Source organism: Castor canadensis, chromosome 8 (assembly GCF_047511655.1).
Source record: "Castor canadensis chromosome 8, mCasCan1.hap1v2, whole genome shotgun sequence".
Taxonomy (NCBI): domain Eukaryota; kingdom Metazoa; phylum Chordata; class Mammalia; order Rodentia; family Castoridae; genus Castor; species Castor canadensis.
Genome location: NC_133393.1, coordinates 13,154,902 through 13,170,516, shown reverse-complemented (window position 1 = coordinate 13,170,516; position 15,615 = coordinate 13,154,902). Strand labels below are relative to the sequence as shown.

Sequence of the window (15,615 nt, the reverse complement as noted above, 5' to 3'; positions counted from 1 at the left end):
CACATTGGTTTCCCCTGTGATACTGTAAGATCATGAGGACAGGAGCAACACCTGCTTTCATGCACCTTTGTTCTCCCAGTGGCACACATGCAATCATGATAACAGGAAATAGTAAACACATACTGAGTGCTCAGTATTGCCCAGTACAGTATCGTTCTAGGCTCTTACAGGCACTAGCTCATCCAATCCTCACATCAATCCTAACAAGTAGGTACCATCATTATATCCCAATTTTATAGGAGAGGAAACTGAGGTACAGAAAAGTAAAATAATTTGCCCAAAGTCATGAAGAAAGTGGTAGAGCTGGACTCAAACCCAGGCAGTTGGGCTACAGAGTCTGGGATCTTAGCCCTTACTCAGTCTCTCAGAGGCCACTGAAATATTTACTAAGTATCAAAAGTATTTTAAATGAACAAACTTGTGAGTTGATGAAATTCCATCAAAAAAACTACAGAAGCTCCTAGTCTCCCCAAGGAAGCGAACAAGTAAACAGAAGACAGACTGTCACTGAGTCACCTGTATAGGCCCAGGATGGCCATTTGCAAAATAGAAGGACTTGTCCATTTCTCCAGAAGTGCAGGGGGAGGCTCTGTGCCACTGGGCACAGGAGTGTTGACAGACACTCCTGAGCACAGCAAGTGGGGCCGGCCTATAGGAAACGCAGCACTGCTCCTACTCCATGATAAACCAGCAATCCTCACAACTGTAGAACATCTCAAGTCTGTAAATCAAGAATAGGACAATGGGGATGGGAAAAGAAAACAAAACTCTTCTGGTAAGAAAGTGACAGATTCCATGGTACATTAATAAATTGTTACTTGATCTATATCCCAGTTTCCTAGAGCCTGACAATCCCAGGTGAACTCACGTTCAAGGTCCAAATCAGAAGAGCAAGGGCCCCGAGAGACCAGCACCAAAGCTGCTCACGTGACTATCACTGCATGTGGTCACACTCGGCTTGCCACCTTTTAACTGCTTCAGTGGCACTTACCTCACGACCATATCCCAGAAAGCACAGGAGGAAAACATACATGAACTGTTTATTCTGTCACAGGACAATGACATTCAGTGTGACGGGAGCAGCCACATGGCCCCCCAGCTCCCTCTCAGCAAAGATGCTATTCTCAGAACTGTTCCATTCGTGAGTCCTTTAGCTGGAGGCCTGGGCTCTGCTCACACAAAGTTCTGAGCAATGGCCAGCACCTTGGAATACTCGCCTTCCTTCTGGCGCAGGCTGGTGGGGATGGGGATTTTAATTCGGGTCCCCACAGGGTTTCCGTTGTCCTCAATGAGGACCACATTGTTGGAGTCAAACCTGGGGGTCATTCGGGGGCCAGGCATGCGATGCCCCACAATGAGTGCCTTCTTCTTCTGTCCCTTGATGGCCAGAAGTATGCGGTCACCCACCTTGCCCACCCCATTCTTGTTGTAGACGTGGATGCACCGAGGAGGGCGATGGTAGGGGGTGGTCCCCAGGGCACTGTTGTCCACCACACGCACACGAGTCATCTTCTGAATTGCACTGAGGCGCTCAGTGGTGCTGTGAGAGAGAAAAAGCAGCCTGTGACCTGCCTCTCCCTGGGCCACAGTGCCCAGGCCTCGGGGCAAGAGAGTGCATGTTAGTCACACGCACACAGGTACACACACACACACACACACACACACACACTCTGAGCCAAGTACAACCCCGATCTCACACACACACACACACACACACACACACACACACTCTGAGCCAAGTACAACCCCGATCTCACACACACACACACACACACACACACACACACACACACACTCTGAGCCAAGTACAACCCCGATCGGGAACTGGTAAAGACTTATCTGTATCCAAGTTTCCTTACAATCAAGAGCTTCTGCTGTTGTGTCATGATCTCAATTTGAGTGAATGTTAAAGAGAATCCAATAAAGTTAAAACTTCCTGAAGCTTTAACTTCAAGGTTTTCAAAGGACTCTGGGAACTAAAGGAATCCTGATGGGCCAGGCCTCACCCACTGCCTATCCTGCAAAACCTGCTTCCCCAGATGAACTCCATCCCAACTGGTCTCACTGCACATCAGTCACTGGGAGCCTGAAGACGTGAGTGAGCAGCCTTGCTAAGCTTAGGAGCCCTTGACACAACACAGCAAAAACGGGAAAGAAGTCAAGGTAACATCTTTTGTTTTAACACTAGCAAACGTGTTTTGTTTTTTGAAATGGGAACACACTAAGTTGCCCAGACTGGTCTGGAACTTCTGGGCTCAGGTGATCCTTCAACTTAGCCTCCGGAGCTGGGAGTACAGGCATACAGCACCATCGCTGTGCCTGTGCGACGGGGGATTTTTAAGAGTACCTGTTAAAGGCAGATGTCATATTACTCAGCAATCTCACAGTGAGGTTTCTATCTTCCTATGTCTGTACCCAAGTGCTGGTACTTTCTCCAGGGTAACTCTAGGACCTCTTCTCTCATTCTATGCCTACCCTGGGCAATTTCTTCCATTCCCATTGCTGTCAACCAGTCTGTTCATTTCCAGGCCCACGTCTCTCCTAGTCCTGTATCTCTGCTCTCTGGCACTCCCAAGGACTGCCCCCAATATCCACTGACTGCAACGGCCCACTGACCACCTCCAAAACACTGTCCTGTTTGTTCACCCCCACAGGCAACTTCCTTCATTCAGCAGCTCACTCTCTGCAATGAGGCTGATGTCAGTTTTCTCCCTGGTTCCCACTAAACCTCACTCTGTCCACAAGAGCTGCCTTTAACTGAAACTGATGCTACTCTCCTGTATAGAACTGTTCAATGGTTCCCTGCTGTCCACAACTGGCCCCAGTGTGCCTGCCTTCTGAGGTCACACATTCTATCACTCACATACCCACTCTGTGGCCCAGCAGTTAGCGGGAACTACAGGAGTTCTCAGCTTTCCAAGGGTCCTGAGCAGGACCTGTGCCCGCTTCCATTCTGGGAAGGTTTCTTCCATGTGCCCCTCCTCCTCTCCTGTTGCAGGCTTTCCAAAGCACCCAGAAAACCTCTTCTATGTGCTCTACTATTAGACTCCTCCCTTTTCTTAGAATTACTTGTTTTCAAGCTTGTTTCTGCAGCCTGTTAGGAAAACTCATTCTCAGCAGGAAGCAATTCTTGATTACCTCTGTTTCATCAGCCCCTGGCGTGGGGACTCACATGGAACAGGGCAGGATGGGATGGGGCTGACTGGGCATCATACTTCAATCATGCTTGAGTTGTGGGTGACAAGCATGTATTTATTGTTTTTGTAATTAAAAGAAAATTTCCACTCTTAAGAGGGTTTAGGGCTGGACATAGTGGTGCATGCCTGAAATCCCAGCACTTGGGAGGCTGAGGTAGGAGGATCAAAAGTTCCAGATCAGCTTGGGCTGTTACATAGCAAGACCATGTCTCTAAAAACACAACACAAAACAAAACAAAAGAGGATTTGAATGTTCTACGAGAATGACAAGAGCTGTCAGATGCACTATAAGAATATGCAGGGAACGAAAAGTAGCAACTTCCCCCATATGCCTTCCCTGTTCCACCCCAGAAGAATCATCACCTTCTTACGTATCCCCTACTCCAGGTCACAAGGCATGCCCCTCCTCCAGCTGAGCTGGATTCCCTCAGCTTTCCCTGACCCCAAGCAGTGTCAGGGAGTGAAAACTAAAGGGAAAACTAAAGGGACCTCTAGAGGAGGTCCCTTTAGTTTTCACTCCCATTCTAATCACCAAAGAAATCAGCCCTGACAGGAGGCTTACTCAAAGACAGTTCTAGGAACTTGTGAAGGTTACCTGAAACAGCGCTGGCTGACAGCTCTGCTTACAAGGGTGAAAGAGCCCTGGAGCCCAGTAAAAACAGCCATGGGATCCCAAGATGGCAAATCCTGCTGGAAAAGGAGAGAGAAAAAGATTGGTTTCTAAGTCAGAGTCCTTACTCAGAACCAGTTGTCTTTGGAGACTTGTGTGGGAGATGGCACTTCTAGCACAAGATCATTAGTCACTAAATATAAACCTCAGTGGTTAAAAGATGCACAGATGATTAGTAGAACGCCTGCTCCAAAATGTGCTGACTCACGTTCTGACCCTCGGTCGTGGAGCTGGGAAGGCCCTCAACAGTTGTGCCCTAAGTAATACAGTGGAACCTCCACAGGAGCAGGAACTCAGGAACTCTCTGGCACACCCCTCGCCAGTGACTGCTTCCTAACAGAGCCACCAAACTGCACACCACTCCCTATGCTGACACTCGTGTGACTTCTGAACCCCACGCTTAGCCCCCTGTAAGAAAGTACATTATCTAAGCAGCTACCCAAATTGCCTGTCACTACATCACCTTCCCCCCAAATGTCAAGACCCAGAACACTTGTGTAGCTCAAGGTCAGCAAAGTTGAGCCAAAGGCTGCCTGTGCCAAGGCTGTAGCCAGTCTATACTTGGGTTAGCCTCCCAAACAACAATGTAACATGGAAAAACCACTGGCACCATCCTACAGCTCAAAGTGGACTTTGGGAAAGCCAGCAGACAAAAGAGTTGGGACTCCAGTTTGCAGACCCTCAACCCCACTGCTCTCTAGCACTAACACGGAAGTCAGCAGGCTCCTGGACTTCACCTGAGCACCGCTTAGGGGCAAGGCTGAGAAAAGTCTACAGCTGGCAGGTGATTTCAGCTGCAAAGTATGCCTGTTCTCCCACACAAATGTTTGGCTGCAGAGGGCCTCATTTGAGAGCCTCGTCTTAATACACTGTAGTATTTACACACAGCTTTGCTTTGTACAAGTTCAAAGCATCTCAGATAAGACTTTATTTAATAAAGGTGGGGGGGGACCCATACTTACTTCCACAGGAATACCTAGACATTCCAAAAATGCCTATTAACTACAACTTAGCCTCAAATCCCAGGCATACTCCCAAGTGCTTTCCTTAAAACAACCCATGGAGCACTGGCCAAATGTAATTATGATCAGAAAATTAAATGCAAAAGAAGGCAGCTAACTTACCAAACTATTAACATGTGACACACAGAATCATGGACTATTAGGTAAGGCCCACTCTGCTGTTAGTAGCTAGGTGACCCTGAACAGGTAGCCACCTGCAGCACAGGAAAACCAACAGTGCCTGCTCATAGCGGGTCAGGAGGGTCTGATGCGGTAAACTATGCAAAGCGCCCCACGCCCGGCACTCACTACCTCCAAACTGTTTGCTGCTGCTTCTCATCGTCATGTCACATCTCATTTCACAGACGAGGACTCAGAGGTACAGAGAGACATTAAGTGATTTACATACCACCTGCAAACAGTCAAGGGCAGAACCAAAAGTGGATGGACCCGGCCTGGGGAGAGGCTGTGTCCCCTGTACCCCACAGCCTTGCTCTGCTGTACAAGGCTCCCTTCACCCAGGGAGCCCCGAGGGTCCCCTGGGCTCTGTTTTCCTTGTGAACACTTGGTAGTTACAATGCGTCCGACCCTAGGCTAAGTGCTTTACATTGCCATCTCATTTAAGGCTCACAAAACTCTGCCTCACTGTTCCACAAACGGAAATGAGGCTTAGAGGGTTTAAATAACCTGACCAAGGTGACACAATAGGAGTGACAAGGCTGAACTTTGAACTCCAGTAGTTGGCTTCCTGAATCCATGCTCTTACTCAACGGGGAGTAAAAACATGGCAACTTTAATTTAAATATTAATGTCTTTCCAACATTAAATCACTCTTGTTCCATCAAGAATACTGGTATCATGTGTTCATTTTACTCATAGACAACTCAGTGTCTGCTGAATCATCCAAATCGCAGACGAACTCCAGGTTTGATTCACTTTGATCCAATCTAAGTTTCGAAGACAATCTGCAGTGTAGGTGGCAAGAAGCACTCCACACTCTGAGCAATAACTAAAAATGGGCACAAAACCACTGCCACTCTAAAAGCAGGCTGTCTGGTCCAGGCTGCAGTTCCCTCAAATCCCACCCAAGCTTTGCCATCTGATGCTAGCAGGCCTTGGTCTTGCTCCCTGAGAGAAAAGACACTCCTGGGCTTCTCCCCAGACCCTCAAGATGAGCCCAGTACCATCCACAATTCCTCTCCTGAGATTGCAACATGCCTTGCCAGCCTCTCCCTCACCTTGCTTCTCCACTCTGCACTGCTTCCTCAAGAACACTCCTTTGTCAAGGACTGCAGAAGCATGGAGGGGCTTCCCAGAATCACCTGACTCAGGTATCATCACAGACCCCACTCAAGGCACCTCCACGCTTCTACAGGGCACCAGAGCACTAACTGAAGCACAGGCCTCCTCTCTGCAAGCCTTGCTCACAAGCCCTCCCCATCAACAACCCACACTGCTCTCTGACCTCCCTAGTCTCACCTGACCCCAGCCCACTTCCTCTTTTCCTCCAAGAAGCCTGGGGAAAGCTACAGCATCAGCTGCCACCCCTCCTGCACACTGGGAACATCTGTGTGTCCTGTGCTGGTGGAACTGTCACTGAGATGTTCAATATCCACACAGGTACCAAATAGACTAGGAAACCTTTTTCTTTTTTCTCTGTTTGTGCTAGGGACTGACCCCATGGCCTTGCACATGCTAAGCAAGCCTTGTACCAAGGAGCCACATCCCCAGCCCTGGGGACTTTTTAAATGTCCCTTAACATTCTATTCCTTGCTATTTACTACCCAAAACTCAGAAATCACAGAAGATCCAAACATAGCATCTGAACTGGCTCCAGGAATTCGGGAGCCACAAAGACCCAAATGGTGGGGACTGCACAGCCTGCCCTCCAACCCAAGAGTGATACAGTCATGCCTCCAGAGGGCACTTCCACTTTCACAAGAAAAGGCCTCATTCAAGACTTTCACCCTGACCTCGCACCTGCCCTAGGGGATTATAGCCTTTGCAAAGCACAAGAGTTACATGCATTCACTCATTGTATACGTACCCTTTATCCCTCCAACATTTCCAGACCAGCAAAAGAGCTCAACAGATTCTGGTAAGAGTAACCATGCAATAAGCATTTATTGAATAGAACAAATGAGGAAGCCAGAGGGCAGGCCCCCACTCGTACCTGTAGCTCCATGCAGAGGAAAATCCAGCACTGTGCACCCCTTATCTGCAAGTGAGGAACCAAGACCTCACAAGCTAACATGCTTTGGGAGAGCCCTGGCGCTGAGAAGGTGCTATCCCGAGAGGAGCAGTCCATTCTTTATTTTTGGGTCTCTGGAACCATCTGCAGGCCTGGCACCTACATTCCCCACTGTGGAAAGCACCTTTTCCCACCACTAAATAACTGCTCTGGATGAGGGCAGCAACTTTGAGGACTTCGGTGTTATTTCCTAGCACAAATCCATCCTGTGGACACAAGGCCTGGTGCACTTCAGACTTAGTCTATAAGTAATACTTTGTTTCACAATCAATGTTATTCTGAGCCTTGTTGTTTGCACAGGAGACTAACCTCAGTATTTCCTCCTTTATGACACTCACTTAGATGAGGCCAGAAATCCGGAAGACTCCCGTGCCAGAGATGGCTTTTCATGTCACTTCCTGGTCTGCACTGAGCAGTACCTTCCCATTTCAGCATAAATCACAACCTCTCCTTAAATGAGGGGAGAGGGAAGAGAAGAAGGAAAAACAATAATAATTTAATACTATCAAACAGTCATGCTCACTCGCCACTGTGTTTGAACTATAAGATCTCCCTTCAGCACAGAGCCCAGGAGGATAGGATTTCAGAGACACACAGGTAAGTTGTCCATTTGGCTCACAACCTAGTCAGTGCCACTGGAATACATGCTTTGGGGGCAGGGACCAATTCCTGCCCTGCTCAGAATCACAAGCTCAGGGACCATGGCACACAACATGGGCAGAATTGATTTCCAATTCAACCAGGAGTTCCCATGCTGAGGTAAAGGGACTGGTGGCTTTTCTTGTGTCCTTTCACTCAGGCTTCCAGTGGCTTAGAAGAGCTTATTTTTAGCTAGTTTTCATACACAGAGACTGAGCTGGAAAAGCAGACACAAAAGAAATTACATCTTGAATACTTTGTTGAAAGCTAGTTTCTAGAAAACTAGAAACTTGAGTTTTGAAGATCAGCGAATATATTTAGTATCAGATGCCTATATAGTAGGCTTGCCTTATTTGTGGTATTACCTGCAGTACTGAGCAGAAAAAAATTCCCACATGCATATTACACAGCTCAGTTGATAGGGAAAGCTCTCAGCCCCACGTTATTGTCAGTTGTGTTTAAACTCTAGGCATTCTGTGTATTTGGAATTTTTCTTCAAAGTTGTCTCTTTGGAACCTTATACCCATGGCTACCAAGGATCTACTGTACATAATTATATAGCATACTTAGTGTAACAAATCTATACATTCATCTAAACAACTTCAATCTTTCAGTGTCTGTTATTTACATGTTTTAGAGGTGGAATGGGGGTCTACAGAAAAGGGAGAAAACTAAAAGTTTAGTGTAGTCACTAATGAGTCCTTAAAGGAGATTCTGTTAGAATGTAATAAAAGAGGGACGGAAAAAAAACCCTCAAAGAAATCAAATGCAAACCCCAGTTACAAAAAAAAAAAAAAATTAAAAAGACAAATTGCTAGCATGAGCCTGCAAATGTCCTTCATCAAACCAGGGAAAAGCGAATGTCTGGCAGCTTTGAAGAGTCAAAAAAGACCTCTGCCCCATCATGCAGACTGGACTCTGTCCATCTCCTAGCAAGGTTCCCCTAACCCTCCTGAACCAATAAACACTTCTATTTGTCCTTTCAAGATCCATTACTATTTTGTTGCCCAACAATTCCCTCTCAGGAAGGTTTTTGTTTTTGTTTTTTGGGGGGAAGGGTGGTTAACTCACACAAGTATAATACTATGTTGTAATTCTCAAAGTATCTTCTCACAGATCACTTTCTTTAGTGATTTCACCTCCCCCGTCTCTCCCACTGCCCAGTGGAAATACATTCAAATAAGAAAAAGCAATAGTGTCTAAGAGGTTGGATCTAAGGACTTTGAACCAGTTCTGAGGGCTCAAAAGCATATCATTTTGCAGATAGAGAAATCAGTCAGAAATGCTACTTGCATTAGTTACTTTTCTCTTCACTGTAACAAAAAAACCTGATATAAACCACTTCAAGGAGAAAGGATTTATTTTGAAACATAGTTTCAAGAGTTCAGTTCATGGTTGTGGGGTGGGGGGGGAACATGGTAACTGGAGCATGTGGCAAAGGAGGTTTTCATCTCATGGTAGAGAGAGAGAGAGAGAGACAGAGAGACAGAGAGACAGACAGACAGGAAGAGGGGCCAGGGACAAGATTCCCTCCAGATCTGCTCCCAGTGACTTACTCCTCCAGCTAGGTTCCACCTCCTAAAGTTACCTGAACCTCCCAGCACTACCAGCTGGGCACCAAGTCTTTAATACATGAGCCTTTTTGAAGGAAGCTTCATATCCAAACCCTAACATTACACTTGCTGAGTCTCCCAAGTTAGGAGACCACAAAACCCAGAATAGAGCCCAAGGCTGTTTGTATTAAAACTGCACAACACCAACACAAATAAGATGCTGCTTTAACCACAAAAAACAAGTACCCTTTCTCCTTTGTCAAGGCTGCCACATAATCTTTAAAAACTCAGGAAATAAAAAGCTGCCTCAGCCTGATATGGTGGTACATATCTGTAATACCAGACAGACTCATGAGACTGAGGCAGGAGGATTAGGAGTTCAAGGCCAGCCTGGGCTACATAGTGAACCCCTATCTCAAAAGGAAAAAACAAAACAAAACAAAGCCTCTTCAGTAAATATCTCAGTATACTCAGCACAGCCTAGGACCAAAGATGGAGCAGATTTGCCAGCCAAAGTGTGAGTTTTCACCAATTAGCAAAGCTTCCCTCAGTAGCAGAGGGCCTGCTTCTACTACAGCTGCCACTGAGAAGACTCCACTTCGCAACTTAGTCCACAAAGCAAGACACTGTCCAGAGATTTTCTCTTATATTTGCTTGTTTAACATAATGCTCCACCTTCTTACAAAAGCATTTAAAACTGGTTCTTTGATACATCTGATAACTCTCAATTATTCAAGCTGTTTTTTTTTAATGTATAGATTTTATGCATTCTAACTTTGTCTCCCTCTCATCCTTGACTCACAGGTAGACAATCACCTATAATCCAGAAGTGAGTCTGTAACAGCCTTGGTATGGTCAAACTCAGAAAATCCACACGAGGCAAAGCTAAGTCTATTTCATCACATACATATTCCCTTCCTATTAGTACCTGCACTGGCCAGTGCAAGAAGCCAGGTTTATGGAGATGTCAGGTGGGCAGAAGGAACTGCTGCTGAAGGAAAGCACGTCTCTCTGTCCCAGCTTCAATCCTCTCCTCCTAAGGTGGCCTTGGATTGCCTCTCCAAGCCTCAATGACATGTGAGGCAGAGGTCACTGGGAGGAGCAAAGCAGCTCAGAATGAAAGTGCTTCAGCTTCACTCAGGTAAGGGATCACTTTAATTGGAGAAGCCCTCTGAACTGTCCAGCGGGCCAGTCTGCAGGATAAGCAGTTTGTGTCCAGGTGCTGGCCAGGAACAACAGCCTCGTCTCTTGATCTCAGGGCAGCACACGGTGCCTCTCCAAGATCACACAGTCCTAAAAGTGCTTTTCAGCTTAGAGTACATGTGGGAAAGTGCTTCCTCCCCTTTCTAAAGACACAAATGATTTTATAAAGTTCTTGATCAGAGACTTTTCCTCTGTCTCCCTAGTGCATAATAACCTCCTTGCACCTTCTTAATATTTAGCATATTATCTGACCCAGAACAACACTACTGAGACCTCTCGCACACTTGTCACTGTTAACATACCTGTTAAATCAAACCAGGGTGAGCTACAACCCAGACAAACCATCAACCTCTAAGATAGAAGGCTAAACCATAACCAGATCTCTTGAGCCCTTCCCAAAGAACTGTAAGAATTACCCAAGTAACACAGACAACAGGAAATCCATCATAGGTGGGTCCAAGAAAGGAGGAAACAAGATAGGTTTTAAAGCTCTCTGGAATTATTTAGGATACCAGAAGCTGATCAGAATCTAAACTACCATGTTCGGAGCCCAATGCAGTACAGTGTGAGAAACAGACTCCAATAGGGAATTCACCCTTCATACTCAGGGACAACAGTAAAACATGTGGCCCCTGGCTCCTCCTGGATTCCACAACACACTTAATTCAGTTTTCACTGCAGGCTTGCTGAAATGCTTCCTTTGTCTGAAAAGTGTCACTCAGGACTGGCGGAGTGGCTCAAGCGGCAGTAACAGCACCTGCCTAGCAAGTGTGAGGCCCTGAGTTCAAATGCCAGTACCACAAGAAAAAAAAGTGTCACTCGATGGTTCACATAGTCCTCGAGACTGCTGTTAATAATAGGTGGTGACCCTAACTAGCACAGGCAGATAGATATAGGTTATCCACATGTTCAGATACAAAAACTGCATTATTTTTAAAAATAGAAACATTTAAGAAATGCCTTCCCTGATGTTCAGAGACCCTCCATTTCCATTTTCCAGGTATCTGTTACCATTGCTATGTGGCCTCAAAGTGAGTTTTAGCATTCCAGACAAGCAATGGGAAACACTGTTTTTACAACCACACAATAAACACACTATGTAAAAAGTGCCACAGGAAGTATACATCTAAGAAGTTCTAAGGGTAAAATGGATAACTCTTAAAAAAAACCAAAATTACAGAAGAATCCTTTCCATCTAAACTGCTTGCTCCTACCCAAAATAACTCCCAGAATCCAAGGTGACAAAGATTCCTGCCACCAGACAGTCTACAAAGACAGCTTCATCTCCATCTTCCTTTCTGCCTGCTGAAAACCGGCCCTTCCAAAAAAAAAAAAAAAAAAGCCAGTCTACTTATTACCACCCAATAAAATCCTTGCTTTTTAATATTTCTAGCAAATGAAGAGTGAACTGTGCTGCTTCTCAGGCAGTAGCCTCCCTGAAGACAGGGGCCCACTCTGTTCTGCAGTATAGGTTCCTAGCATACTAACTGCATCTTAGGAACCATTTGAACTGACTGACAACTCAGGCTGAAGAAGGACAGAGGCAACAGGAAGATACAGAAGACCAATACTTTTTTAAACTTTTCTGTGACAACAGAAAGAAACACATTCTGCAATTCCTGATACACTCATGTGTGTATATAACTGAAGCAAGTGTCAAGAAATGATACTCTGGGGAGAAGAGGGAGAGGAGGGATGCAAACATAATGGAAGAGGTGAACTTGTTCAAGGTAAATTATCCGCATAAATGGAATTATCACAATGATGAAATCCCCTCCTATTATTAATGTATGCTAATTCAAAAATTTAAAAAATAAAAACTTATAAATGACATTTAAGTAAGAGCTTTAAAATAAATTAAAAGGGAATAAGAAAAAAAAGACATGACACTCTAAGTGCAACACCCTCTGATATTTTCTATTTCTTTTTTTTTAAATGATGGCCATAGTTGAGTGTGGTGACTCCAGCACTAGGGAGTTTGAGGCCACTCTGGCCTTAAAAAAAAAAAAAAAGAGCGAGAGTGAGGGGGAGAGAGAGAGAGAGAGAGAGATGGCTATAATCTACTGAACTGATTTCCAGCTCACTGGTGGGACTCAGTCTGAAAAACAATGCAGTATACCAAACCTCATAGCTGCATTCCACAAGCTACTAATAAACTCTTCCTTTTTGGTGGTACTGGGATTTGAACTTAGGGCTTCGTGCTTGCTAGGCACTCCACAGCTTGAGCCACGCCCCCAGGCACTAAAGAACCCTTAAAAAGCCAACAGACAGCAGAGACACTGACCAACTACAAGAAGGAGACACCCCAGATAAGCAGTGTCCTGTCCAGCAGTGGCTACAAGGCACTGGTTTAAATATCTCCCACCCTGCCAGCAATTCCCAAGTAACCCAAGGTGACTCTGTTTACGCTCTTGTAACCTCCTTATAAATTCAGTCCACTCATTCTCCAGGGTGGCAAAGTTCACATGCTGCCCACCCACTGCAGAAAGCAGTACTTTCTTTCTACCCACTCCAGGAACCCGAAATTTAACAAGTTGTGTCTTTGTGATCGTATTTATGTAGCGATATACAGAAAGAGTCCATCTGTCTCCCCCTTTACATCTTCCCAGTCTTAATCACTGCTAGGTGGAGTCTCCGGTGAAATGAGAAGCCAGGGAAACCCCTGGACCTGAGGAGCCTATCATCAGCATGACAGAAGTGAAAGCAAGGACTCACTCCTCACCCCCCAGAAGCGTCTAGCAAACTCATCTCCAGACCAAGTAGGAAAGAGGAGGAGCTGATAAAACTGCAGGAGACGCACCAGAGCGACCGGCCGCAGCCCCCTCCCTCCAGGCCAACGCCACATCCCTGGAAAGGCAGGTGAGCACAGGCCCGGGGAGCTGAAGGCGCAGGGTCCTCCCGCAACCCAGCGAGAGTGGGAGACAGGAGGGTCCAGATCAGAGTTCTCCCTCCAGGTCGGGACCCCTCCCACTGTCCCTCGGCCCCTAAAGGCACACTAATTCTCCCACCCCTGGGAAGCACGCCTCCCCTACTGCAGGGAAGAAAGTGAGGGCGGAAGAAGAGAGCTAGGAATTCGACGCCCCCCTTCATCCCCCACCATACCGCTCTCGCCGCCCCGGAATATCCCGCCGTGAGCCCCACTGGCCAAGCGCCGCCTTCCCCACGCGGCCTCGCCCCGTGCGCCTGCGCGCCAGACCCAGCCAAGCGGGCGGCGATCTGCGAGTGCGCGCGCACCTTGCGTGTGCTGGCGCGGGGGGTGGGACCAGCGGGGCTCCGCCCCCTCCTCCCCTCCCTCCTCCCGCTCCCCCTCCCCCATACGCTGCCGCGGCCGCCGCAGGAGCCCGGAGCTCAAGCCGCCCAGCGACTCCCCCTCCCCCTCCCCCAGCCCCGCCCCGCCCCAACCCGGGGCTCCGATCTGGAGCGGAGTCTGCGCCTGGGGGTGAGTACGCGACCCCTTCCCTGCCCCCTCTTTTTGCTCGGAGGATCCCACCACCACCCAAAGAAAAAACCCGGACTTAGCTGCGCGTCCCCTCCTTTCAACCTCCTGCGGGACCCAGAGGTGCCCGGGCCCACGGGACCCAGCGGTGGCGCGCGCTGCCCCCAAACCCGAACCATCCCTAGCCAAATGTGAGTCCTCCGACCCCTGTCAGGGGTTCAGATGTGCGCCGCCCTCTGTACCCAGCCCCCGGGAGATTCCATGGGGTGGGACCCCCGTCCTGGTCTCCTAGTGCCACTCTTTCCCACCTGCCGGGTCCAGGTGCGCGGCCCTTCCGCACCCCTCCGGGGTTCCAGCTGCGCCCCACCAACCCGTCGTAGCTGTGGGGAACCGGCCGCCCCCGCCCCCGACTTTTGGATTCCGGGGTCTCCAAGTCCGATGCCCTCGGTGTCTTTTATCTTTTCTCCTGTTCCGGGGCTGAAGCTGGCCTGGGGCAGGGGTTCAGGCTCGGGCCAGGACAGGGTTCGCGGGTGCTGGCACAAAGCCGGTCGCTGCCTCGGGCCCTTCTGGGGACTGGTCGGAGGGCTGGAGAGGCGGCTGGCCCCGGCAGCGTGTCCTCTCCTTGCGCCCCACACAGTGCAGTTCATTCATGAGCCGCCCCGGCCTGCGTTGGAGGGTGCGGTGGGGAGAAGATTCAGACGCGAATCCCGAGTGGGGCAAAGGCCCTGTTGGAGGGGGAGGGGGCGCGCTTTGTCCCTCCTGGCTGTCTTATCCACCTAGAACGGACTGTCCCAAAGCTTGTGGCCATGTTCCCTCCAGAAAACAACAGAAGGAAGCTCGGGAAGTGGGGAGGAGAGGTCAGAGGGGCTGGCTGTCCTTGGCGCTCTGTACTGCCACCTGCCTTGCTCCCCTGTGTAGAGGTCTGGGCTCTCAGGGCACTCCTGGGCACTCTACTGCCCTGGGGGCTCGAGCCTCCCTACCCAATACTCTGGCCTCTTCCTGGGTCTGCAGCAGCCCAGGAAAGAATGAGGCTGTGCCCAACACTTCCTGAGAGGGGGTCCACAGTCCTGCTTCCAAGGCACAGGTGAGAAGGGGAGTTGGGAGGGTTTTCGGCATGATTGTCCTCTGGGGCACCAGAGGGTGCATGCTGGGGCCTGCTGTTAGTCCACTCAATGCAGTCTTGGTTGCGGGTGAGTAGTAGGTGAGTGGGGATGTTTCAAGGTGGTAGGTAACTGAGAACCCCCTTTTGGACATCTTGCAAGTTCCCTCCAAGTAATAGCAGAGTGATGGAGACCTGGGTTCAAATCCTAGCTCTGCCATTCTTAAGCTGTGTGACCTTGACAAGTTACTTAACCCATCTGAATCTGTTTCCATTTAAAAGTATGGTCACTGACTCCTTAGGAGGTTTGTCATGGGGATAAAACAGTATAACACAGGTAAAGAGCCTGGCAGTGTGCCTGGCAGTTGGTCAATAATGGTTTCTCTGTCTGAACTTCTGACCCATCCTGGCATAGCTCCACCTCCCCTGCCCCTACTTCCCAGCCTGCTGCAGGGGGATGGGAATGTTCAGAGAGTTTGGGAACAGAGCCCCTAACAAAATATAATCCCTTAGGCCTAGACAAGAAATTGACCTGTGTGACCGAAGGCCTTTATCATATATGATAT

General features: G+C 48.3%; 2 protein-coding genes across 16 annotated transcripts in view; one reads left to right on the top strand and one right to left on the bottom strand.

The window, feature by feature from the left end:
* Nucleotides 1–1,023: 1,023 nt before the first annotated feature.
* Nucleotides 1,024–14,753, bottom strand: Mrpl14 (mitochondrial ribosomal protein L14). 11 transcript variants are annotated; one of them, XM_020157182.2, is made up of 4 exons: nt 13,617–13,734; nt 7,429–7,569; nt 3,793–3,887; nt 1,024–1,540 (listed from the first exon to the last, which is right to left on the bottom strand). In XM_020157182.2, exons 2-4 carry the CDS (start codon nt 7,552–7,554, stop codon nt 1,174–1,176), a joined length of 588 nt encoding a protein of 195 aa, XP_020012771.1. In that variant the 5' UTR covers nt 7,555–7,569; nt 13,617–13,734; the 3' UTR covers nt 1,024–1,173. The 11 variants fall into 11 exon arrangements, with proteins under 11 accessions (XP_020012771.1, XP_020012774.1, XP_020012775.1 ...); XM_020157185.2 differs by having other exon boundaries at nt 7,458–7,569; XM_020157186.2 differs by having other exon boundaries at nt 3,793–3,884; nt 7,458–7,569.
* Tmem63b (transmembrane protein 63B) overlaps nt 12,937–15,615 on the top strand; it is a 24,532-nt gene continuing 21,853 nt past the window's right edge. For 2 of the 5 annotated variants that reach the window (XM_074082087.1, XM_074082084.1), the window contains exon 1: nt 13,836–13,953. The gene's annotated coding sequence lies outside the window, so the exon portion shown is untranslated. Of the gene's footprint in view, nt 13,374–13,835; nt 13,954–13,976; nt 14,142–15,014; nt 15,035–15,615 lie in introns of those variants that run through there. The other 3 variants (XM_020157177.2, XM_074082085.1, XM_074082086.1) reach the window with 3 other exon arrangements.